The sequence below is a fragment of the Heteronotia binoei genome, chromosome 1, assembly GCF_032191835.1.
Source record: "Heteronotia binoei isolate CCM8104 ecotype False Entrance Well chromosome 1, APGP_CSIRO_Hbin_v1, whole genome shotgun sequence".
Classification (NCBI taxonomy): Eukaryota; Metazoa; Chordata; class Lepidosauria; order Squamata; family Gekkonidae; genus Heteronotia; species Heteronotia binoei.
The window spans coordinates 279,653,126-279,678,039 of NC_083223.1; the positions used below are offsets into that span (position 1 = coordinate 279,653,126).

The 24,914-nt window shown below is 51.2% G+C and overlaps 2 protein-coding genes across 2 annotated transcripts in view; both read left to right on the plus strand.

Annotated features, from left to right (window-relative positions):
- The window catches only part of PRPF3 (pre-mRNA processing factor 3), a 53,412-nt gene extending 43,961 nt beyond the window's left edge, over positions 1–9,451 (plus strand). Inside the window, exons 12-16 of the mRNA XM_060256244.1 lie at positions 1,483–1,596; positions 1,686–1,804; positions 4,805–4,888; positions 7,501–7,562; positions 8,757–9,451. Of these exons, the coding sequence (XP_060112227.1) occupies positions 1,483–1,596; positions 1,686–1,804; positions 4,805–4,888; positions 7,501–7,562; positions 8,757–8,903 (526 nt within the window). The 3' untranslated portion in view covers positions 8,904–9,451. The remainder of the gene's footprint in view (positions 1–1,482; positions 1,597–1,685; positions 1,805–4,804; positions 4,889–7,500; positions 7,563–8,756) is intronic.
- A 5,565-nt stretch (positions 9,452–15,016) lies between these two features.
- RPRD2 (regulation of nuclear pre-mRNA domain containing 2) overlaps positions 15,017–24,914 on the plus strand; it is a 105,387-nt gene continuing 95,489 nt past the window's right edge. Inside the window, 1 exon segment of the mRNA XM_060256213.1 lies at positions 15,017–15,301. Coding sequence (XP_060112196.1) covers positions 15,049–15,301 — 253 coding nt within the window. The 5' untranslated portion in view covers positions 15,017–15,048.

Sequence of the window (24,914 nt, forward strand, 5' to 3'; positions counted from 1 at the left end):
TGTCGGTAGGGCTGGCTCCTTTTAGGAACGAGTGAGATAGAAATATAACAGGAAGTAACGAACGATTTGGGATTTTGTTTTGGTTTTTTTTTTTCAAAAAAGAAATCTGGTGCTTGATCACACTGGGGATCTATTCCTAATCCACCGATCAGATCTCCAGTGACCATTCAGAAGCCTTGCTGGGCAAGAGCCCCACCTGGCCCCACCCACTTTCCAGAAACAGTTGATGGACAGCAGGGCGCACCCATGGGGACTGTGTCATGGAGCCCTGCTCAAGGCGGATTTCTTCGTGCAAGTCAAATGTCAGCAGGATGAGACATGTAATGACCGATGCCCCCTCTAATAGGGAACACTTTGAACTATGAAAAAAGGTTGAAACGCTGGGTGCGCTTTAGCTTGGAGAAACGTCAACTGCGGGGTGACAGGAGAGAGGTTGACAAGATGATGCGCGCGATAGAGAAGGCAGAGAGAGAAGTCCTTTTCTCCCTTTCGCACAATACAAGAACTCGTGGGCATTCGATGAAAGTGCTGAGCAGTCGGGTTAGAACGGATAAAAGGAAGTCCTTCTTCACCCAAAGGGTGATTAACATGTGGAATTCACTGCCACAGGAGGTGGTGGCGGCTACAAGCATAGCCAGCTTCAAGAGGGGTTTAGATAAAAATATGGAGCAGAGGTCCATCAGTGGCTATTAGCCACAGTGTGTGTATATATGTATAATTTCTTTTTTTGGCCACTGTGTGACACAGAGTGTTGGACTGGATGGGCCATTGGCCTGATCTAACATGGCTTCTCTTATGTTCTTATGTGACACAGGGTGTTGGACTGGATGGGCCATTGGCCTGATCCAACATGGCTTCTCTTGTGTTCTTATGAACTCTTAAAAAAGCATATCAAACACCAAGATTAGGACCCAATTGCAATGCAGTGCTGAAGATCTGAGAAGGGATTTCCACACGTGGTTCCTGACCAATGCTCCCCTCTAAGCTGCGGAGCCTTGTGAGCAGAAATTCTACTTTGTGAGCTACCGGCATTAAAGTTGTGAGCTCCTCCATCGATTATTTTACGAAAATGGGTGAGCTGGAGGCTAAAAAAAAATCTGAGCTAGCTCACACTAACTCAGCTTAGAGGGAATACAGGTAATGGACCTGTGCTCCCTCTAAGCTGAGTGAGTGTGAGCTAGCTCACAGTTTTTTAGCCTCTGGCTCGCCCATAGTCTTAGCTCACAAAAAATGGGCCCGGAGCAAACTAATCGATGCAGGCGCTCACAACTTTAATGCCAGTAGCTCACAAAGTAGAATTTCTGCTCACAAGGCTCCGCGGCTTAGAGGGGAGCATTGGTAAATGACCGGCGCGATAGGGTTTTGACTGCAGAAGTCTGAAAACAAGCGGCAATCTCAAATAGAGCCGACATGAAGCATAAGCATTTCAAATACGCCACGTTAAATGGTGCAGAAACCACATCACCCCCACCTTCCCTGCAGAGCTCACGAAGAGGCCAACGCAGCACGGAAGCTCACCGTGGCTCAGAGGAAAGCCAAGCAAGTGAAGAAGCTGAAGGAAGATCTCTCTCAGGGGGTTCACATATCCGTCTATAGGTGAGTGTCCCCTCCCCGCGCCAGGCCAACTCCGTCTCCCCGCGTGACCCCCATCGTGAGCCTGAGCACCTTTCTTTCGCCATCCCCAGGGTCCGAAATCTAAGCAATCCTGCCAAGAAATTCAAGATCGAAGCCAATGCCGGCCAGCTATACCTCACGGGCGTTGTGGTTCTACACAAAGATGTTAACGTGGTGGTGGTGGAAGGAGGTGAGGAGACGGGCGTGCGCACGAGAGAGGGGAGAGTGTCGTACCAGGCTTGCTTGCCCTCCGATGTTCTTATCTAGATGTGTCACATTTTCAGGAATTTTGGAAACGCTCTCCTTCCCTCCGGCTGAAATTTGGGAGAAAATTCATTACACACAATACTTTGTTTACGTGTTCATGACATTTTCATGCCACTTCAGAGGTGCCCGGGAGATTGGGGAGGGCTCATGGCTCGATGGGAGAGCCTCTGCTCAGCATGCAGACGGTCCCAGGTTCAGTCCTCATCCCCTCCGTTGAAAAGAACCAGGCAGGAGGTGATGGGAAAGGCCTCAGCCTGAGACCCTGGAGAGCCATGGAGAGGGGCCATAGCTCAGGGGCAGAGCATCTGCTTGGCATGCAGAAGGTCCCAGGTTCTATCCCCGGCATCTCCAGTTAAAAGGACCAGGCAGGAGGGGATGGAAAAGGCCTCAGCCTGAGACCCTGGAGAGCCATGGAGAGGGGCCATAGCTCAGTGGCAGAGCCTCTGCTTGGCATGCAGAAGGTCCCAGGTTCCATCCCCGGCATCTCCAGTTAAAAGGACCAGGCAGGAGGGGATGGAAAAGGCCTCAGCCTGAGACCCTGGAGAGCCATGGAGAGGGGCCATAGCTCAGTGGCAGAGCATCTGCTTGGCATGCAGAAGGTCCCAGGTTCCATCCCCGGCATCTCCAGTTGAATGGGCTAGGCAGGAGGTGATGGGGAAGACCTCAGCTTGAGACTCTGCATAGCTATGGGGAGGAGCTGTGGCTCAGTGACAGAGCATCTGCTTGGCATGCAGAAGGTCCCAGGTTCAATCCCTGGCATCTCCAGTTAAAAAGAACCAGGCAGGAGGTGATGGAAAAGGCCTCAGCCTGAGACCCTGGAGGGCTGATGCGAGTCGGAGTAGGCAGTGCTGACCCGGCTGGACCGAGGGTCTGGTTAACAGAAGGCAGTTTTTTGTCTTCGTGTGTCCAGTGCCCTGCAAAGCTCCTTGCCCCCACCCATCCCCCATAGCATGCAAAAGCGGGCAAAGTTGTGCCGTCTGCACTACCGAGATGTGCCATTCATGGCGCTGAATATTGGATCCCTTGATGCAGACTGTGTATGTAAATCAGGAAACGTTGCCCTGCAAACAACATGGTCTGTGCAAACCGGTTCCAACAGCTGCGAATGGAAGGGCCTGGATTGCCCGATATGCGGAACAGGCAACGAACGGCCGGCACCAGGCCTTGCTTGGTCGACTTCTCAGGAGCCCTGGCTTCTGATGGAAACATATATGATATATGAAGCTGCCTTCTACTGAATCAGACCCTTGGTCCATCAGAGTCAGTATTGTCTTCTCAGACTGGCAGCGGCTCTCCAGGGTCTGAGGTTTTTCACACCTGTTTGCCTGGACCCTTTTTTGGAGATTCCGGGGATTGAACCTGGGACCTTCTGCTTCCCAAGCAGATGCTCTACCACTGAGCCACCATCCCTCCCCTAACTGGCAGTGGCTCTCCAGGGTCTCAAGCTGAGGTTTTTCACGCCTATTTGCCTGGACCCTTCTTAGTTGGAGATGCCAGGGATTGAACCTGGGACCTTCTGCTTCCCAAGCAGATGCTCTACCACTGAGCCACCATCCCTCCCCTAGAAACAGTGCTGGCCCGGGGCAGTGGGATCTGATTTGCTGCAGCTCTTTCACAGGGGTGTGTTCTTTGGTGGTGGAAGGTGCCACCAAGTCACAGCTGGGTTGTGGTGCCTAGAGATGTAAAATTTCTGGAAATTTTGAAGCTCGGAAAAAAAAAACACCCATTTTTTGGCCCCGGGGGGGGGGGGGGGAAGGGAAATTTTCAGAAAAATTGAAAAATGCTACCTTAGCCCTTTTTTCTTTTCCAGATTGAAAGCCATTCTGTTACTTTAGAAACATAAAATACGACTCCGGACAATTTTACTTGACATGAAATTATCGCAACCAGCACATTAAAAGAATATGGTGTATCCAAACAGTTATTACAAACAGAATTTACTTTTTAAATAATATTTATTTGTAATTGTAACAAATGAAGCAACACTGGTTTATGTGGAACAGACAAAAAAAACCCTCCACAAAAACATTTTTAAAAACCCAGAAGTCACCATTATTCATATTTCCTCTCCACAGCATTAAATGAAAACAAAAAACCCCCGAATTCTCATGAAAAGAATTGAAGAGGCGGGAAGTGTATAGAAGGGAGTGCGGGACTAAGCTTCAATGAATGGGCTGGCCTAGAACTTGCTTGTCCTCAGTGCACAAAAATTAGAATAATCTGATACCATACGTATTTTTGTAGAAACGATTTGGAAACTATTTGAACACCTTGTCTTAAAATATTTTATTCATCGCGTTAGAATGATCATTTTTTTCAATTTTTCGGGGAAAAACAAAACGAAAAAGGCTTCAGTCAAAAAACGGAAAAAACCCACTTTTTTTTTTTTGTCCTGAATTTTTCCGGGCCTTCACATCTCTAGTGGTGTCCCCAGGAGAGTTTTCAAGGGAAGAAGCGTTCAGAGGTGGCTTGCCCTTGCCTGGCTCTGCGTAGCCACACTGGACTTCCTTGGTGGTCTCCCATCCCAAGTTCTAGCCAGCGCTGACTCTGTTTAGCTTCTGAGATCTGACAAGATCAGGCTACTTTTGCTTTTGGCAAATATAGAGAGATAGAGAGGCTAGCCGGGGTCATCCCGGTTAGGGTATAGAATGTTAACCAGGTTAAAATTATAGGTTTGGGTTTTTTTAAACTATTTACTTAGCCCATCAGTGCACAGAGAAATATCAGCAAAGGAAAAGTCCTTGCCTCTTGAGGAGCTTACAGTAGAAACTGGTTTCTTTAAGTCCTGGCCGTCCTCATTTTGGTTGTGTTTTGTGGGAAGAGCCCTGTAAAACCACATATAACGAGGTCTCTCAGAAATTACTTCAGAATTAAAGTGGCTCCCTTCTGATCTCTTCTCTCTTCCCTTCTCCCACCCCCCTAGGCCCGAAAGCACAGAAGAAATTCAAACGGCTTATGCTGCATCGAATAAAATGGGATGAACAGACTTCAAATACAAAGGGAGACGGTAAGAAAACTGGCCCGGCCAGAGCAGCAGTGCTAGGGTTGCTAAGTCCAATTCCAGAAATATCTGGGGACTTTGAGGGTGGAGCCAAGATCAAGGCTGTGACAAGCATAACTGAACTCCAAAGGGAGTTCTGGCCATTACAATTAAAGGGACGGCACACCTTTTCAATGCCTTCCTTCCATAGGAAATAATGAAGGAGAGGGGCACCTTCTTTTGGGGCTCATAGAATTGGACCCCCTGGTCCAATCCTTTTGAAACTTGGGGGGTATTTGGGGGAGAGGCACTAGATGCTATACTGAAAATTTGGTGCCTCTACCTCAGAAAACAGCCTCCCCAAAGCTCCAGATACCTGCGGATCAATTCTCCATTATTTCCTATGGGAATAAATCTCCACAGAGAATAATGGAGTTTCCAGCAGACATTTCCTTCCCCTCCCCCCGCTTTCTGACGACCCTGAAGTGGGGGGAGGGCCTCTAAACCGGGGGATCCCCTGCCCCCACCTGGGGATTGGCAACCCTAAGTAGGGCCTCTTGGTCTTACCGAGAGCCAGTTTGGTGTAGTGGTTAAGTGTGCGGACTCTTATCTGGGAGAACCGGGTTTGATTCCCCAGTCCTCCACTTGCACCTGCTGGAATGGCCTTGGGTCAGTCGTAGCTCTGGCAGAGGTTGTCCTTGAAAGGGCAGCTCTGTGAGAGCCCTCTCCAGCCCCACCCACCTCACAGGGTGTCTGTTGTTGGGGAGGAAGGTAAAGGAGATTGTGAGCCGCTCTGAGACTCTTTGGAGTGGAGGGCGGGCTATAAATCCAATATCTTCATCTTCTTCTTTCCTTTTGCCGAAAGTGTCCCTGGCTTTTGATGGGAGTTGTCAGTGTAGCTCTCATTGGCAGCACTACGCAGTTCTCATTCTCAGAGATCTGCTTTGCCGCTCCAGCCTTGATTGTTGAGCTTTGTGCTTCTGCAGTGGAGGCTTGTGTTGAATAAAACTGGAGGGCCTCTGTGACGGAACCGGCCCGATTCTGCCTTCAGACCCGGTCCCGTCAGCTCCCTATTGAGTCGCCAACTCCTGGAGGGAGCTATTTCTCCTCCTGCCCCTTGGGCTCGCTGCCACCACCTGCTCAGTCTAGGGGTTCAGATTGAGAGGAACAGGACTCCCAATCCCCCTCTCCAGCTATGAGGCCAGGCCTCAAGGTCCTCTGCCACCCTGTACTTGGGTTTCACAGAGACCTCAGCACTTCTTTGGGGCACCCCTGGAGGATTGGCACCTTATCCAACTGCATGCCTTCCCCCTTGCCTGGGGCCCCCTTTATAAAACAGCGTGGTCTAAGGCGGTTGGGGATCTATGTGGTACAGAGATGGACTGCCAGCATTTAAAACAGTAAAAATATTTAATTAAAAGAGAAAAAGAAAATAAAAGAACAAAACAAAAACAGTTGCATGTAAGCACAGTACAGCACCCGCACAGCAAACAGCATGACAAAGAAAATGTGTTATAAACGCATCCTACTGTCCCTGATCTAAACACACCCTTCCTTTTGGGATGACTTACTTGGTCTTACTGCCTGGAGGCCTCATTTTCCTAACTAGGCCGCATGCACAGGCAGGAGCTCCCACACTGGCAACCTCTTCCTTCGAGCTGCAGCTGAGAACTGAACACTCTTCCTCCTAACTCACATGCAGAGAACAAAAGAACTTCCTGTCTCTCTAGGAGACTTTCCCCCTAGCATTGTTGGTTTGGCTCTGGAAGGGAGGGGGGGAGTGAGGGGAAGGCTAGGCCGAAGCCTGCTTAGGAGTTTCATGTTTTCCCTCCCAATGAAGCACCAACCTGGATTAAAATGGCGTTTCTCCACAGCCTCCCTCTAAATTTAGGCAGCCTTCTTCCAGGGAAGCTTGTGGGAGGGCGTTGACCTCGTGGCTGCCGGGAGTTTCGTCCTCAACAGCGGGTTGGATTACATGGTTCCTTTCTGCCAGCGGTGCAGAAACCTTTCTGCCAGTGGTACAGGCTTCCCTGATGTGACTGCTTCTCAAGCAGAAAGCGCCACCATAAGCGAAACGGATCCATGGGAGCCACCCCCGGACAGCACAGTTTCTATATCCTGAAATCCTGACAGAGAAATTGTTAAGTCACATGAAATGCCCGTCGGATCAACAGCCGCTGGTGATCCCCGGCCTTAAGGACATCCGTGTCCCCTCGACCAAAGCCTCAGAGCCTTTTCGACTCTTGCCTCGACCTGGTGGAACAAGATGAGCTCAGGGCCCTGCAGAATCTGCTTCAGTTCCACAGGGCCTGTCTAAAGGAGATGTTCCACTGGGCTTATGGTTGAGGCAACGGGTGTCTTGTTATTCTGGCCTGCCCGGCTCCACGTCCCCCTGCTGTGTTCAGTGACTCCCCATTGTTCAGTTCTGAGCGCTATCCCCTATGCTTATGGGCCATCTGGATTTGATCTATGGTTTGCTGTATCATTATGGGAGGTTTCATCTATTGTTTGGATTGCATTTTTCATCGTTGCGAGCCGCCCCGAGCCCCGCTTGCCGGGAACGGTGGGATAAAAATCCAACTAATAAAAAAATAAATGGTTTTCAGAATTAACCCCGTGCTTTTCGTTGTTGTTGACAGATGATGATGCATCTGATGAGGAGTCTGTGAAAAAGACGAACAAATGTTCTCTAGTGTGGGAGGTAAGCTTGCTTTCTGATCCAGTGTGGCTCTCTGGACCATATCGTGCTTTAAATGTGCGGACTCTTATCTGGGAGATGGGCTGGGAAGTCCAGAGTGGTCAGTTCAAACCCCGGTACTGCCTGGGCTTTGGCAAGTCACTCTTCTTGAATTCAACTTGCCTGTAAAATGGACGCACTTGGCATCGCACGTTCTCATGGATTCACTTCCAGATGCATCTTAACTTAGGAGCAGGGCTTTTCTTGTAGCAGAAGCGTCTTTGCATATTAGGCCACACACCCCTGATGTAGCCAATCCTTTTGGAGCTTACAGTAGACACTGTACTAAGAACCCTGTAAGCTCTTGGAGGATTGGCTGCATCAGGGGTGTGTGGCCTTAATAGGCCAAGGTATTCGTGCTATTAAAAAGCCCTGCTTCGGAATGGCGCAGAGTGGTGAAGCTGCAGTACTGCAGTCCTAAGCTCTGCTCACGACCTGAGTTCGATCCCGGCGGAAGCTGGATTTTCAGGTAGCCGGCTCGAGGTTGACTCAGCCTTCCATCCTTCCGAGGTCTGTAAAATGAGTACCCAGCTTGCTGGGGGGAAAGTTTAGATGATTGGGGAAGGCAGTGGCAAACCACCCCGTAAAAAGTCTGCCGTGAAAACGTGAAAGCAACGTCACCCCCGAGTCAGAAACGACTGGTGCTTGCGCAGGGGACTACCTTTACCTTTTAAAGAGCCCCGTGACTCAGAGTGGTAAAGCTGCAGTACTGCAGTCGGTGCTCCCTGCTCACGACCTGAGTTCGATCCCGGCGGAAGCTGGGTTCAGGTAGCTGGCTCAAGGTTGACTCAGCCTTCCATTCTTCCAAGGTCGGTCAAATGAGGACCCAACTTGCTGGAGGGAAAGGGTAGATGACCGGGGAAGGCAATGGCAAACTACCCCGTAAAGTCTGCCGTGAAAACATAGTGAAAGCAACGTCACCCCCGAGTCGGAAACGACTGGTGCTTGCGGAGGGGACTACCTTTACTTTTTTAGGAGTATAAGATTTCAGAAGTGTACATTCACATGAAAACTTACACTCAGAATAAAACTTCATTGGTCTTAAAATTGCCACTAGATTCAAAGCGTCGTTTTGCTGCTTCAGTCCAACACGGCTGTCCTTCCGAATCTCTCTTGAGACTCTTTTAAGACTTCTCTCCTTTTTTTTTGCTTCTCCAGGGTACAGCAAAGGATCGCAGTTTTGGCGACATGAAATTCAAGCAGTGCCCCACTGAAAACATGGCACGTGAACACTTTAAGAAACACAGCGCAGAGCATTACTGGGACCTGGCCCTGAGCCAGTCGGTGTTGGAATCCACAGACTGAAGGCCCTTCCGAAGCCCCCCTTTTCGGCATTTGCTGTGTGTGACGTTTGTGCGCGAGAATGTGACTGAAACCTTGGACAGGTCCCCCCCTCGAGCCCCTCACCATACGATGCACACGATGAAATGAAATCTTTTTCATAGGTGAAAACCACCCAGCCGCGCACCCTTTCGGGCCTTTTTTTGGACTAAACCAGTTTGTGGATCTTGATGTGTGTGCTACTGCTATCTGGATAGAATTCAGCTTTCAGGCCCTGGAAAGCGGAGACTCATTTTCCAGCCGTGCCTTGTTTCCTTCCCAACTCCATGGGTCTCTCGAGAGATGTAGCCCCGGTCGTCGGCTTCCCTTCCCAGTTCAGGAGGTGGGGATTGCGCGTGAGGTGAACCACACGAGGGAGAGGGGGTGGACAGGAGAGCTGGGTGGAGCTGCGGGCTCAGAGAGAAGGAGGCTGCGGCTCCCAGTGTGGGAATTGTACAGCAGAATAGGAGCTGGGGATTTAGCCCACATCCTACATTTACAGAATAAACTTTTTTTTTGTAAGAAGTTAAAAACGTTTGTTCTCTTGGTGTTTTGGACCGTGTTGGTTGTGTGCATCGCCTTGGGCAGGAGTTGGGGGGTGGGGAGGAATTGCATATGCTTATGTTGTCAAAAACGACCGGCGCTTGCACAGGGGACTACCTTTTACCTTTTTTTTTTTATGTCAAATGGGAAGACACGGAAGTCGTGACACACTTCACATCTCTGGGATCTCTGAGGGCCTACAGAAGGTGACTGTAGCCATGAAATTGAAAGACGTTTGCTCCTTGGGAGGACAGCTGTGGCGAACCTGGGCAGTATAATCACCCTGCCAACAAAAATCCGTATAGTCAAAGCGATGGTATTCCCAGCAGTAATGTATGGCTGTGAGAGCTGGACCATAAGGAAGGCCGAGCGCAAAAGAATAATAGATGCTTTTGAGATGTGGTGCTGGAGAAGAATCTTGAGAGTCCCTTGGACTGCAAGAAGATCCTATCTGTCAGTCCTAAGGGAAATCAACCCAGACTGTTCCCTGGAAGGTCAGATGCTGAAGCTGAAGCTCAAAGATTTTGGCCACTAAATGAGAAGGGAGCACTCACTGGAGAAGACTCTTGAGAGTCCCTTGGACTGCAAGAAGATCCAATCTGTCAGTCCTAAGGGAAATCAACCCAGACTGTTCCCTGGAAGGTCAGATGCTGAAGCTGAAGCTCAAATACCCTGGCCACCAAATGAGAAGGGAGCACTCACTGGAGAAGACTCTTGAGAGTCCCTTGGACTGCAAGAAGATCCAATCTGTCAGTCCTAAGGGAAATCAACCCAGACTGTTCCCTGGAAGGTCAGATGCTGAAGCTGAAGCTCAAATACCCTGGCCACCAAATGAGAAGGGAGCACTCCCTGGAGAAGACCCTGATGCTGGGAAAGACGGGAGGCAAAAGAAGGGGACGGCAAAAGAGGAGATGGCTGGACAGCGTTACTGATGTGACTAACACGAATTTGAGCAGACTTCGGAGGATGGTGGAAGACAGGAGGGCCTGGCGTGACTTGGTCCGTGGGGTCACAGAGTTGGACTTGCCTGTGCGACTGAACAACAAAATGTAGATGAGATCTCTGACCCTAAGGAAGGCTCCTGCCATAGGATTAGAAGTGTATTCTACATAAGAAAATCCATGTTGGGGCAGGCCAGCAACCCTCAGCACAGTACCCTGTGTCACACAGTGGCCAAAACCCAGGGGCCATCGGGAGGTCCACCGGTGGGTCCAGAACTCCAGAAGCCTTCCCGAGCACTAATAAGACAGAGCATCACTGCCCCAGACATAGTGTTCTATCTATCCCTCGTGCACTTGCCAGTGTTGACCCACGTTTGCTATGTCGATGCCCACCCGCCCAGAGCCGGTTTAGTGGTTAAGTGTGCGGACTCTTATCTGAGAGAACTGGGTTTGATTCCCCACTCCTCCACTTATGGCTGCTGGAATGGCCTTGGGTCAGCCATAGCTCTGGCAGGAGTTGTCCTTGAAAGGGCAGCTGCTGTGAGAGCCCTCTCAGCCCCACCCACCTCACAGGGTGTCTGTGAGTCCCTGATTCAGAGAGAAGGGTGGGGTATAAACCTGCAGTCTTCTTCTTTGACAGATGCCTCTGCAGCACCTCACAGTCCTCCCTGGTTCTCACTGCCCTGAACAACGTCGTGTACCAGGCCTTGGGGTATCCCACTGCTTACCCCCTTCCACTGAAAACTGTCCATCTAGACTCACTAGAGAGCCAGTTTGGTGTAGTGGTGAAGTGTGCGGACTCTTATCTGGGAGAACCGGGTTTGATTCCCCACTCCTCCACTTGCAGCTGCTGGAATGGCCTTGGGTCAGCCATAGCTCTGGCAGAGGTTGTCCTTGAAAGGGCAGCTGCTGGGAGAGCCCTCTCAGCCCCACCCACCTCACAGGGCGTCTGTTGTGGGGGAGGAAGATAAAGGAGATTGTGAGCCGCTCTGAGACTCTTGAGCGGAGGGCGGAATATAAATCCAGTGTCGTCTTCTCTGCTTCCTGTTCATTAACCAGTTCTTAATCCGCGAGAGGATTTGTCCCCTTCTCCCATGACTCCTGAGGACTTTGACGAGGAAAGTTATCAAAAAGCTTTTTGGAAGTCTAGGTAAACAAAATCAACGTGGTCACCCTTATCCACATGCTTGTTCACACTCTCTGGTGCCATTTTATCTGAGCCAAGATAAAAATGTGCGAGCTGGTGGCTAAAATTCTGTGAGCTAGCTCATGCTAACTCAGCTTAGAGGAACACCGTTTCTGTTCCAACTGACATGTGTGTTAGGCGGGAGCACGAGAGGCTAAGCAGACGGGGCACACTGGACTCAAATGAGGCCAAGGACTTTTGATGCTCTTCCTTTTAATACTTCTGCAGATGCTCAATGTATTGGGGAGGGACGGTGGCTCAGTGGTAGAGCATCTGCTTGGGAAGCAGAAGGTCCCAGGTTCAATCCTGGGCATCTCCAAAAAAAGGGTCCAGGCAAATAGGTATGAAAAGCCTCAGTTTGAGACCCTGGAGAGCCGCTGCCAGTCTGAGAAGACAATGCTGACTTTGATGGGCCAAAGGTCTGATTCAGTATAAGGCAGCTTCATATGTTCATATGTTAATGAAGATGAAATGTAATCAGGAAGCACTTTGCATTCGGGGGAGTATATTGTGTCTGAACTCCAGTTACGTAGGCAGGTTCAATCCTCAGCATCTCCAGTTAAGAGATCTGGCAGTAGGTGATGTGGAAGACCTCTGCCTGAAACCCTGGAGAGCTTCTGCCAGTCTGAGTAGACAACAGTGACTCTGATGGACCAATGGTCTGATTCAGCAAGAGGCTGCTTTATGTTTCCTCTTGCCTTTTTTAACCTGAAAAAGTCACCATAAGCTGGCTGCAACCTTCCACCACCATGAACTAAAGACTTCGAAAATGTCTTCATTAACAGCCTTCCTTCGGAGAGCCAGTTTGGTGTCGTGGTTAAGTGTGCGGACTCTGATTGGGAGAACCGGGTGTGATTCCCCACTCCTCCACTTGCACCTGCTGGCATAGCCTTGGGTCAGCCATAGCTGTGTCAGAAGTTGTTCTTGAAAGGGCAGCTGCTGGGAGAGCCCTCTCCAGCTCCACCCACCTCACAGGGTGACTGTTGTGGGGGAGGAAGGGAAAGGAGATTGTGAGCCGCTCTGAGACTCTTCGGAGTGGAGGGCGGGATATAAATCCAGTATCTTCATCTACCTCACAGGGTGTCTGTTGTGGGGGAGGAAGGGAAAGGAGATTGTGAGCCGCTCTGAGACTCTTCGGAGTGGAGGGCGGGATATAAATCCAATACCTTCTTCATCAGGACTTGCAAACTTTTACTGCTTTAGGATTGTTATAACAGCAAAAGAGTTTCATCTCTTCTTCCCCCCCTCCACTTTTTCCAAGAATCTTGACTCCTTTTTTGTCACCATACCAAACAGGAGGGCACGAAGGTGGTGAGGGGTCTGGGGACCAAATCCTATGAGGAAGAGTTGAAGGAGCTGGGGATATTTAGCCTGGAGAGGAGGAGGCTGAGAGGTGATAGGATCACCATCTTCAAGTACTTGAAGGGCTGTCCTTTAGAGGAGGGTGTGGAATAGTTTTCTGTGGCCCCGGAAGGTAGGACCAGAACCAATGGGTTGAAATTAAATCAGAAGAATTTCCGGCTCAACATTAGGAAGAACTTCCTGAACATTAGAGTGGTTCCTCAGTGGAACAGGCTTCCTCCTCAGGAGGTGGTGGGCTCTCCTTCCTTGGAGGGTTTTCAACAGAGGCTAGATGGCCCTCTGACAGCAATGAGGATCCTGTGAATTTAGGGGGAGGTGTTTGGGAGTATCCTGCATTGTGCAGGGGGTTGGAGTAGGTGACCCTGGAGGTCCCTTCCAGCTCTAGGATTCTAAGTTTCCAAAAGGCTTCCTCCTCGGGAGGTGGTGGGCTTTCCTTCCTTGGAGGGTTTTCTACAGAGGCTACATGGCCATCTGACAGCAAAGAAGATCCTGTGAATTTAAGGGGAGGTGTTTGTGAGTTTCCTGCATTGTGCAGGGGGTTGGACTAGATGACCCTGGAGGTCCCTTCCAGCTCTAGAATTCTATTATTCTACTTGCTATAACCCAAAAACCAAATTCTGAGGTCTGGAGTTCCAATTCCTGTAACGAGAAGAAGGATTAAAAAACAACTAAGGCACGCAGTGCACGCTGGGAGGAACCAAAAAGGGAACACGGCCAAACGGAGCGCAAAGGATTCTGGAACCTAAGTGTAACGCTATTCTTCCGCGCACAAGGAGCTGTGAGCGCATGTGCACAGATAGCTCATTTTAGCGCTTGCGCAGAAAGTAACTCCAGTTCGGGTTCGTTTTCCCGGCCAACAAAACCCCGCGTCAGCCCTTCGCCTTGTGTTGTGCGCATGCGCCCATTGTCTCAGGGCCATTTTCACAGTGCGCATGCGCTCTAACTATTTTGTGCTGCGTGAGGCAGGCCGAGTGAATATGGCGGCTGGCGGGTTGTCCAAACCAGTCGCAATCGTCGGCCAGTTGATGAGTGGAAGGCGAGCCGAAGCCGTTGAGCGGGTGGCGAGGCTGCCGGTTAAACTGCCCTTTCCCTGAAGGGTCGGGCAGCAGCGGGCGCGCAAAGTAGCCGTTCGTCACATCTCCGCCTCCGTCCCCGCGCCACTTCTTCGGTTTCCATTGGCTGCGCGACGCCACAGCTGCCTTCCGATTGGAAGACAGCGCGGGAGGGGGGCCGGACCCTCGCGCTTGTGCGACGTCCCAATTGGTGGCCTTGCGAGCGCGCGCGCAGACTCAAGCCAATAGCACGGCGAGGAGCGCCAATGTTTGATCGGTCCCACTGCCCTTTGATCTGAAGGGAGGGGCGTTACTGTGGGCGACAGGGCGGAGCTGCAAGGTTCTGGAAGGGTCCATTGGAAGGACGAGGCAGGGAGTGGGGGGAGCGACCGGAAGGCTTCCCAAGGGCGGGGAGAAAAAGCGTCCTAAGGGGGTTGCAAGCAGGCAGGAAAACTGGGGGCGTGGCACGAAAGAGTTGCCGGCTTGCGTTGCATTGCATCGTATTGCTTGCCTGGAAGCAGCAACGCCTATTTGCCCCCCTATCCCCTACCCCTAATTTCCAGGGAGCGGCGGTTGCAACGAACGCAGCAACATCCCGTGCGCTTGTCTCGAGTACCACTGCAAAGAGCTGCTGCTGGTGCACGCGCGGCCTTGGCAAATTAAGCCCCTTCCTGCATGCAAGAACAAAACAACATATATATATATCCGAAAACGGCTCCTCTTTGCCACCGGAGAGCGCCCTTCCAAACGTGGATCCAGGCAGGGCGACGCTTCAATCGCACAAGTCCCAACGGCTGCAAGACAAACGTCCCAGACGGCCCCGCACCCTCGCGGGCTTTGAAGCCGGCCGCCTCGTCTGCGCCTGCGCCCGTCCCCTCCTCCACCCTGCGGGGCTCGCGCCTGCGCGGTTGAGCCGCGCGCGCGGAGGAGAGGGGGCGTGTCGCGGCGCGAGCGAGCGGGCCGGGCGTCTGCGCGTGCGCGCGCGCTCCCACTCCGCTCCCTCCCTCCCTCGGCGGCGTTGCTTGTGCGACCGAAGGGGAGGGAAGATGGCGGCCGGCGGCGGAGGCAGCAGCGGCGGGGGCAAGGCCTCGTCTTCGTCCTCCTCTTCGTCGTCGTCCTCCTCGTCCTCGTCCTCCTCGTCGTCGGGCGCGCCGGCCCTGCTGGAGGCCACGCTGGAGAGGAAGCTGCAGGCCCTCACCAACACCATGGAGTCCATCCAAAGCCTCTCCTCCTGGTGCCTGGAGAACAAGCGCCACCACGCCGCCATCGCCCACCTCTGGATGAAGGCCATGAGGAGAGGTGGGTCACGGGACCGCCCCCCGCCACGCCCCCCGCCACGCAAGGGGCCGCCACCCGCAGGGCCCTGCTGCCGAGGGCGCTTGTCTCGGGGTAGACTGCCTCGGCCGGGGGAGGCTCGCCTGGGAGGGCCTGCCGTGCAGCTTTTTGGCCCAGAGATAGACTGCTTCTGGACTGGGGCTGCCTTGTGGCGGGTAGTTCCACCAGCCCCGCCGTGGAGGTCGCTTGTCTGGGGTAGTCTGCCTCGGCCAGGGGAGGCTCGCCTGGGGCCGCCTTGCGACAGGGAGGGCCTGCCATGGAGCTTTTTGGCCCAGAGATAGACTGCTTCTGGACTGGGGCTGCATTGTGGCGGGTAGTTCCACCAGCCCCGCCGTGGAGGTCGCTTGTCTAGGGGTAGACTGCCTCGGCCAGGGGAGGCTCGCCTGGGGCCGCCTTGTGACAGGGAGGGCATGCCATGCAGCTTTTTGGCCCATAGATAGACTGCTTCTGGACTGGGGCTGCCTTGTGGCGGGTAGTTCCACCAGCCCCGCCGTTGAGGTCACTTGTCTGGGGTAGTCTGCCTCGGCCAGGGGAGGCTCACCTGGGCCGCCTTGCGACAGGGAAGGCCTGCCGTGCAGCTTTTTGGCCCAGAGATAGACTGCTTCTGGACTGGGGCTGCCTTGTGGAGGGTAGTTCCACCAGCCCCGCCGTTGAGGTCGCTTGTCTGGGGTAGTCTGCCTCGGCCAGGGGAGGCTCACTTGGGCCGCCTTGCGACAGGGAAGGCCTGCCATGCAGCTTTTTGGCCCAGAGATAGACTGCTTCTGGACTGGGGCTGCCTTGTGGCGGGTAGTTCCACCAGCCCCGCCGTGGAGGTTGCTTGTCTAGGGGTAGACTGCCTCGGCCGGGGGAGGCTCGCCTGGGGCCGCCTTGTGACAGGGAGGGCCTGCCATGCAGCTTTTTGGCCCAGAGATAGACTGCTTCTGGACTGGGGCTGCCTTGTGGCGGGTAGTTCCAAAGGCCCCGCCGTGGAGGTTGCTTGTCTAGGGGTAGACTGCCTCGGTGGGGGGAGGCTCGCCTGGGGCCGCCTTGCGACAGGGAAGGCCTGCCATGCAGCTTTTTGGCCCATAGATAGACTGCTTCTGGACTGGGGCTGCCTTGTGGTGGGTAGTTCCACCAGCCCCGCTGTGGAGGTCGCTTGCCTGGAGGTAGACTGCCTCGGTCAGGGGAGGCTCGCCTGGGGCTGCCTTGTAGCAGGGAGGTCCTCCAGCCCCGCTGTGGAGCTCTTTTGACTAGAGGTAGACTGCCTCGGCCAGTGGAGGCTCTCCTGGGACCAACTTGTGGCAGGTAGTTACACCAGCTCCGCTGTGGAGTTCTCTTGACAAGAGGTAGACTGCCTCTGCCAGGGGAGGCTCTCCTGGGACCAACTTGTGGCAGGTAGTTACACCAGCTCCGCTGTGGAGCTCTCTTGACTAGAGGTAGACTGCCTCTGCCAGGGGAGGCTCTCCTGGGGCCGCCTTGTGGTAGGTAGTTCCACCAGCCCCGCTGTAGTACTCTCTTGACTAGAGGTAGACTGCCTCAGCGAGGGGAGGCTCTCCTGGGACCGCCTTGTGGCAGGTACTTCTTTTGACACTTGTGTCAGGTACTTCTTGTATCACTTCTTGTGACACCAGCCCCGCTGTGGAACTCTCTTGAATAGAGGAAGACTGCCTCTGCCAGGGGAGGCTCGCCTGGGGCCACCTTGCAACAGGGAGGTCCTGCTATGAAGCTTTTTGGCCTAGAGATAGACTGCTTCTGGACTGGGGCTGCCTTGTGGCGGGTAGTTCCACCAGTCCCGCTGTGGAGGTTGCTTGCCTAGAGGTAGACTACCTTGGCTAGGGGAGACTCTCCTGGGACCGCCTTGTGACAGCAAGGTCCACCAGTCTTCCCATGTTGCTTTTAGTCCTAGAGGTAGACTGTTTCTGGACTGGGGCTACCTTGTGGCAGGTAGTTCCACCAGCCCTGCTGTGGAGCGCTCTAGTTTAGAGGTAGCTTTTTGTCCAGCTTTTTTGCCTAGAGATAGACTGCTTCTGGACCGAGACCTTTTTGTGACAGGCAGTTCCACCAGCCCCGCTGTGGAGCTCGCATGCCTAGAGGTAGACTGCCTCGGCCAGGGGAGGCTCGCCTGGGACCGCCTTGCGACAGGGAGATCCACCAGTCTTCCTATGTTGGTTTTTGGCCTATAGACTGTTTTTGGACTGGGGCTGCCTTGTGGCAGGCAGTTCCACCAGCCCTGCTGTGGAGGTCACTTGTCTAGAGGTAGACTGCCTCGGCGAGAGGAGGCTCTCCTGGGACCGCCTTGTGGCAGGTAGTTCCACCAACCCTGCTGTGGAGCTCTCTTGACTAGAGGTAGACTGCCTCTGCAAGGGGAGGCTCTCCTGGGACTGCCTCGTGACAGCGAGGTCCACCAACCCTGCCATGCAGCTTTTTGGCCTAGAGATAGACTGCTTCTGGACTGGGGCTGCCTTGTGGCGGGTAGTTCCACCAAGCCCCGCTGTGGAGGTCGCTTGTCTAGAGGTAGACTGCCTCGGCGAGAGGAGGCTCTCCTGGGACTGCCTTGTGGCAGGTAGTTCCACCAACCCCGCTGTGGAGCTCTCTTGACTAGAGGTAGACTGCCTCTGCTAGGGGAGGCTCTCCTGGGAGTACCTTGTGGCAGGTAGTTCCACCAGCCCTGCTGTGGTGCTCTCTTGTCTAGCGGTAGACTGCCTCGGCCCGGGGAGCTCGCCTGGGACTGCCTTGTGACAGGGAGTTCCACCAACCCTGCCCTGCAGCTTTCTTGCCTAGAGACAGACTGTTTCTGACCGAGACCTTCATGTGGCAGCCAGTTCCACCAGCCCCCCTGTGGAGCTCACATGTCTAGAGGTAGACAGCCTCTGCAAGGGGAGGCTCTCCTGGGACAGCCATGGGACGGGAGGTACACCATCCCTGATGTGCCGTTTCCTTGCCTCGAGATAGACTTTTTCTGGACTCGGACCACCTTGTGGCAGGGAGTTCCACCAGCCCTGCTGTGAAGCTCATGTGTCTGGAGGTAGACAGCCTCTGTAAGGGGAGGCTCTCCCGGGACCGTCTTGCGGCAGTCAGGTTCACGAACCCGCTGTAGAGCTCTTTTTGCCAAGAGCGAGATTGCTTCTGTACTGGGAGCTTCTCTCAGGACCGTCTAGTGGCAGTCTACTATAGGGCTGTGTTGCTTGGGCATAGACTGCTTCGGCAAGGGAAGGCTCCCCTGGACTGTCTTGTGACAAGTGGTTCCACCGGCCCCGCTGTAAAGGTCCTTTGCGTGGGCGTAGACTGTTCTTGCAGGGCGATAGGAAATGAACAAGAAGCAACTCCGTGAAGACGCTCTTCTAGGATCGCCTCGGGACAGGTAGTTCCAACTAGCCCTGCCGCACAGCTCTTTGGTGGTGACTTTTCAGTGCATCTGGAAAAGGGTGCGCACGCACGAAAGATACCGTTGTGTATTTGTAAGTTTCCAGCCTTTTGCACGGGGTTGGACTAGATGGCCCCGGAGGTCCCTTCCGTCTCTGTGATTCTATGGATGAAACGTGGTTGGTCTTTAAGGTGCCATTTGGCTCAGTGTGTGCATCTGTTTGTGTTTGCATTTGTGTGCTCTGTGATGTTTGCATAGGGGGTGTTGCAAAGACTTTTCACTTGATCTGTTTGTGAGCCTCTCAAAGACCCTGGGAGGTGGACTAGAAAGGGGGGTGCTGGTGCAGAAAGTCACATCTGAATGTGTATGAGTTACCGTGGTTCTGTTTATTTCCTGCTATGCTTGTGTTGTGCCTTTTATAGAGATAATTTTGTATATGCGGTGTCTCTTCGTTTTCCTTCCCTAAGTTGCAGAATGGGGTTGGGGCATCACTTGGAAGGGACCAAACAGGCCTTTTACTGCAACCTATGGCTCAGTGCTGAATCGTAGCATTCACTTAGTGCTTTTCAGGGAGTGGAAAGGTATTTTGTCGCAAGTGGTTTGTTCACAACACACTTAGGAGGTGGGTCAAAAGGAGCAGCGCGGAAGGATTTCGTGGCGCTTCTGCAAAGTTGACTTCCCCCCCCCTCATCGAAAGTCTTTTTTCTTTTCTCCAAAAGCCAAATACAAAAAAGAAATACATACCCAAAGAAATCAAAGCCAAACAACATGACAACATAAATTTGGATGGGGAATGCAGCTTCCATATATAACTTCAATAAAGCACAACTGTATATCTTTTCAACAATTACCTTTGACCCCTTTTCCCTCAACATACTAACTTACTAACCTTTTAACAGGCTTCATTCTCTAATGAAATCTACATACCATTATTTACATTTGCAAATCCAATCATAGGGCTGTGAGCCATGTCATATTTTATATTAATTCTGTTCTGTTCACAGTATATTTGGCAGAAAATCTATCACTCTCTTTCTTTTTCCCCCTTACTCCTCTCTCTCTCTCTCTCTCTCTCTCTCTTTCTTTCTTTCTTTCTTTCTTTCTTTCTTTCTTTCTTTCTTTCTTTCTTTCTTTCTTTCTTTCTTTCTTTCTTTCTTTCTTTCTTTCTTTCTTTCTTTCTTTCTTTCTTTCTCTTTCTCTCTCTTTCTCTCTCTCTTTCTTTCTTTCTCTCTTTCTCTTTCTTTCTCTCTCTTTCTCTCTCTCTTTCTCTTTCTTTCTTTCTTTCTTTCTTTCTTTCTTTCTCTCTTTCTTTCTCTCTTTCCTTCTCTCTTTCCTTCTCTCTTTCCTTCTTTCTCTCTTTCCTTCTCTTTCTTTCTCTTTCTCTCTCTCTCTTTCTCTCTCTCTCTCTTTTTCTCTTTCTCCTTCCCTTCCTTCCTTTAAATCATTTGTATAGACTAGAATCTATACAAGTCTATGCAGACTTCTAGTCTATGCGGAGTTGACTTTTTCATTGGATTGTGTGGACGCTTTTTGGTTGGATTTGGTGAGTTTTGCGGTTGAGTAAACATGCGTTGTGTCCGGTTGTTTGTCTTCCAGTGCATCTCATGTGTTTGAAGAACTTGGTATGCGTCTCCTCGGTGATTACATTAGTGACAGCTCTGAACGAAGGACCCAAAATTGGGGGAGGGGGGAATATGCAGTTGCTTTCAAGCGTGCAGAGGAGGTGGTCTGTCTGCTTATAAAATGCTTGCTTTAAATAAAATGCTGACGGTGGTGGCGGCCACAAGTATAGCCACCTTCAAGAGGGGTTTAGATAAAAATATGGAGCAGAGGTCCATCAGTGGCTATTAGCCACAGTGTGTGTGTATATATAAATTTTTTTGCCACTGTGTGACACAGAGTGTTGGACTGGATGGGCCGTTGGCCTGATCCAACATGGCTTCTCTTATGTTCTTATGTGACACAGAGTGTTGGACTGGATGGGCCACTGGCCTGATCCAACATGGCTTCTCTTATGTTCTTATGTGACACAGAGTGTTGGACTGGAGGGGCCACTGGCCTGATCCAACATGGCTTCTCTTATGTTCTTATGTGACACAGAGTGTTGGACTGGATGGGCCATGGGCCTGATCTAACATGGCTTCTCTGATGTTCTTATGTGACACAGAGTGTTGGACTGGATGGGCCACTGGCCTGATCCAACATGGCTTCTCTTATGTTCTTATGTGACACAGAGTGTTGGACTGGATGGGCCACTGGCCTGATCCAACATGGCTTGTCTTATGTTCTTATGTGACACAGAGTGTTGGACTGGATGGGCCATTGGCCTGATCCAACATGGCTTCTCTTATGTTCTTATGTGACACAGAGTGTTGGACTGGATGGGCCATGGGCCTGATCTAACATGGCTTCTCTGATGTTCTTATGTGACACAGAGTGTTGGACTGGAGGGGCCACTGGCCTGATCCAACATGGCTTCTCTTATGTTCTTATGTGACACAGAGTGTTGGACTGGATGGGCCACTGGCCTGATCCAACATGGCTTCTCTTATGTTCTTATGTGACACAGAGTGTTGGACTGGATGGGCCACTGGCCTGATCCAACATGGCTTGTCTTATGTTCTTATGTGACACAGAGTGTTGGACTGGATGGGCCATTGGCCTGATCCAACATGGCTTCTCTTATGTTCTTATGTGACACAGAGTGTTGGACTGGATGGGCCATGGGCCTGATCTAACATGGCTTCTCTGATGTTCTTATGTGACACAGAGTGTTGGACTGGATGGGCCACTGGCCTGATCCAACAGGGCTTCTCTGATGTTCTTCTGTGTCACAGAGTCTTGGACTTGATGGGCCACTGGCCTGATCCAACAGGGCTTCTCTTCTGTTCTTATGTGACACAGAGTGATGGACTGGATGGGCCACTGGCCTGATCCAACATGGCTTCTCTTATGTTCTTATGTGATGCAGAGTGTTGGACTGGAGGGGCCACTGGCCTGATCCCACATGGCTGTTCTTATGTTCTTATTAATGTGCTAATGTGATATTTGAGCAGTTCAGCAAAGCGCGGCTGAAATACAATCCCTGTGAAGTAGGCTAAACGGGACTGAAAAGGCTGTCCAGAAGACATTATGATTGGGTGTGGATTTGACTGTGAGCTTCTTGTCTGACGGATTCGGGGCTCAGCTTTCCTGGTGCAGCACCTGCAGAAGCAAATGATGTGACGGTGGCTGCTTTTGTTCAAGGGACTGACTGGCTGGAGAGAGTTTACAGTGCCGCATGCAGGTTTTTGAAAAGTTAAGCAGAGCTTTTGGAGGGCTGAAGATTCCATTATCTTTTGCAAAAAGACAAAACAGGTGGTGTTCCTGAGGGAGCACAAGTAGTTTAATCTCTTTGTTTTGCAGACTGTTATAAGAGAAAGATTATTGAGACCTATGTGTTTTGACATACTTGTATGCCCTCTTTCCGGCCGCAAAAAATCTCATCTTCTGATGTACCTGTTGGGGCCTGAGCTGGCAGTAAGAGACCAAGAAAAGGCTCTTGGGATGGTCCTTAGATAGCTTGATGAAAATGTTGACCCTGGTGTGCAGCTGCTGTGAAAGAGGCACATTCCACGCTGGCCATAATCGGAGCAGAGAATAAAACTGCCACTGTTGCCCTTACGCAAATCTGTGGTGAGACCACATTTCGACTGTTGTGTACCATTCTGGTCACCAAACCCGAACAAGGGTATTGTCTAGGATTCAGATGGGTAGCCGTGTTGGTCTGAAGCAAGAGAACCAAGTTTTAGTCCAGTAATAATAATTATAATAATAATAATAACAACAACAACATTTTATTTATATCCCGCCCTCCCCGCCGGAGCAGGCTCAGGGCGGCTGACAACATCTTAATCCATACAGTAAATTATACAACGAATTTTAAAAACACATTCACTTAAAAGCATTCCAATTTTAAAATTAACATTTCTGGTGCTATTCTGCTAGATGTAAATATTATGGCGGAGTCACTTGAGTGGAATCCATCCGTCGTTCGGTTAGGTAAAGGCCATCCTAAAAAGGATGGTCTTGCAGGCCCTGCGGAACTCTTCAAGGCTCCGCGGGGCCCGAACTTCTTCCGGGAGCTGGTTCCATAGGTGTGGAGCTGCAATGGAGAAGGCCCATGTACGAGTGTTCTTTAATTTTGCCTCCTTTGGCCCGGGGATAGTCAGTTGGTTCTTCCCCACTGACCTCAGTGCTCTCTGGGGTTCATATGGGGAGAGACGGTCCTTCAGGTAGGCAACCTTTAAGACCAACCTTTAAGACCAACCAAGTTTCGTTCTGGATATCTTTGTTCTGTTGTATAGGGTTGTTTAGCATAGAGAACAGGCAAGTAAGGAGAGGCATGAGAGAGGTTTATAAAATTATGCATGATTTCTCTGTTCTCCCTGCATCCTGACACTAGAACCTGGGGTCATCTACTGAAGCCGAAAGCTGGGAGATCCAGGACAGACCAAAGAAAGTTAAATTGTGGAACTCACTGCCACAGGATGTGCTGATGGCCAGCAACTTGGAAGGCTTTAAAAGGGCAGTGGACAAATTCACGGAGGGCAGGGCTACCAGTGGCAACTGGGAGTGTGCAAAGAAACCTGGTATTTTTTTGTGTTTGGGTATATTGAACCAGTTTTTTTCTGGCTCCATTATACCCCTGTGGAGGAGACCATTGTACTCAGTAGTCCCCATAAGGTCTAATGGAGAATTTATCCAGGACTCTGTGGGGCTGTTTTTTGAGGTAGAAGCACCAAATTGGCAGCCTCTCCTCAAAAAAACCTTCCTCAAGTTTCAAAAAGATTGGACCATAGAAGAAAGCGCCCCCATCCTCCATTGTTTCCAAGGGCGGAGGGAAGGCATTTTAAGGGAACGTGGTCTCTTTAAATTCCTTTTGCAAACCACGACTAAACTCCAAAGGCCTTTAAAGGGCTTGCAGTCCCTTTAACTGCCTTTTCCACATTGTGGCTTCACCTGGAAGGTGTTTAAAGGGACTGCAATCCCTTTACACACCCCTTAACAGCAGCTCTCCATTGGCCCTGAAAAATCCTGAATATTTTGAAGAGCTTTTTGGAGTTTGGACATATTGGATAGCTGGATAAATACCCCAGCTGAAAAAAATACTTGAAAGATATCAGTAAGGTGTCATGATGGATGTTTACTTCTTCCAGTACAAGAGGTAGGATGTGTCTTTTAATAAGTTAATGGGGGGCACAGGCAGGGACGATGCTCTTGCAGTCTTTCTGTTTATGGTTTGGCTGCTGTGTAAGACAGGATTCTGGACTTAATGGGCCTTTGGTCTGATCCAGCAGGGCTCGTCTTATGCTCTTAGGGTCCTGAAGGCAGGGAACATTAAACCACTACGATGTTTTAAATGTTATTAAAGTACAAATATGTGTTTGTGTGCGTGTATAAAAACTCTTTAGAACAATTAAATAAAACATCAATGCGTATAGCAAGGGTGGCCAAACTTGTTTAACATAAGAGCCACGTAGAATAAACATCAGAAGTTTGAGAGCCGCATAACACGAATGTCGGATGTTTGAGACTCAGAAGACGAAGGAAGGAAGGCAGACAAATGGAGGGAGGGAGAGGTGGAAAGAAAGCAACTTGAACTGCATTCTCCAAGCCTCTGGCTGGTTTGGCTTGGAGAAGTGATTTATATAGGAAATTGCCTTCTCCTAGCTGGTTGACAGGGCGGTGGCGGCTTTGAGAGCCACGTAGCATGCGTGAGCGAGCCACATGTGGCTCCCGAGCCTCAGTTTGGCCACCCCTGGCATATAGCGACACAAACAGTGTTACTGAGGAAACGCTAGAGCAGGGGTGGCCAAACTTGCTTAACATAAGAAGAAGAAGAAGATATTGGATTTATATCCCGCCCTCCACTCCGAAGAGTCTCAGAGCGGCTCACAATCTCCTTTCCCTTCCTCCCCCACAACAGACATCCTGTGAGGTGGGTGGGGCTGGAGAGGGCTCCCACAGCAGCTGCCCTTTCAAGGACAACCTCTGCCAGGGCTATGGCTGACCCAAGGCCATGCTAGCAGGTGCAAGTGGAGGAGTGGGGAATCAAACCCGGTTCTCCCAGATAAGAGTCCGCACACTTAACCACTACACCAAACTGTTACTACACCAAACTACACTATGTTAAGAGCTTAACATAGAATAAATGTCACATGTTTGAGGGCCACAGGACAGGGAGGGAAGGAA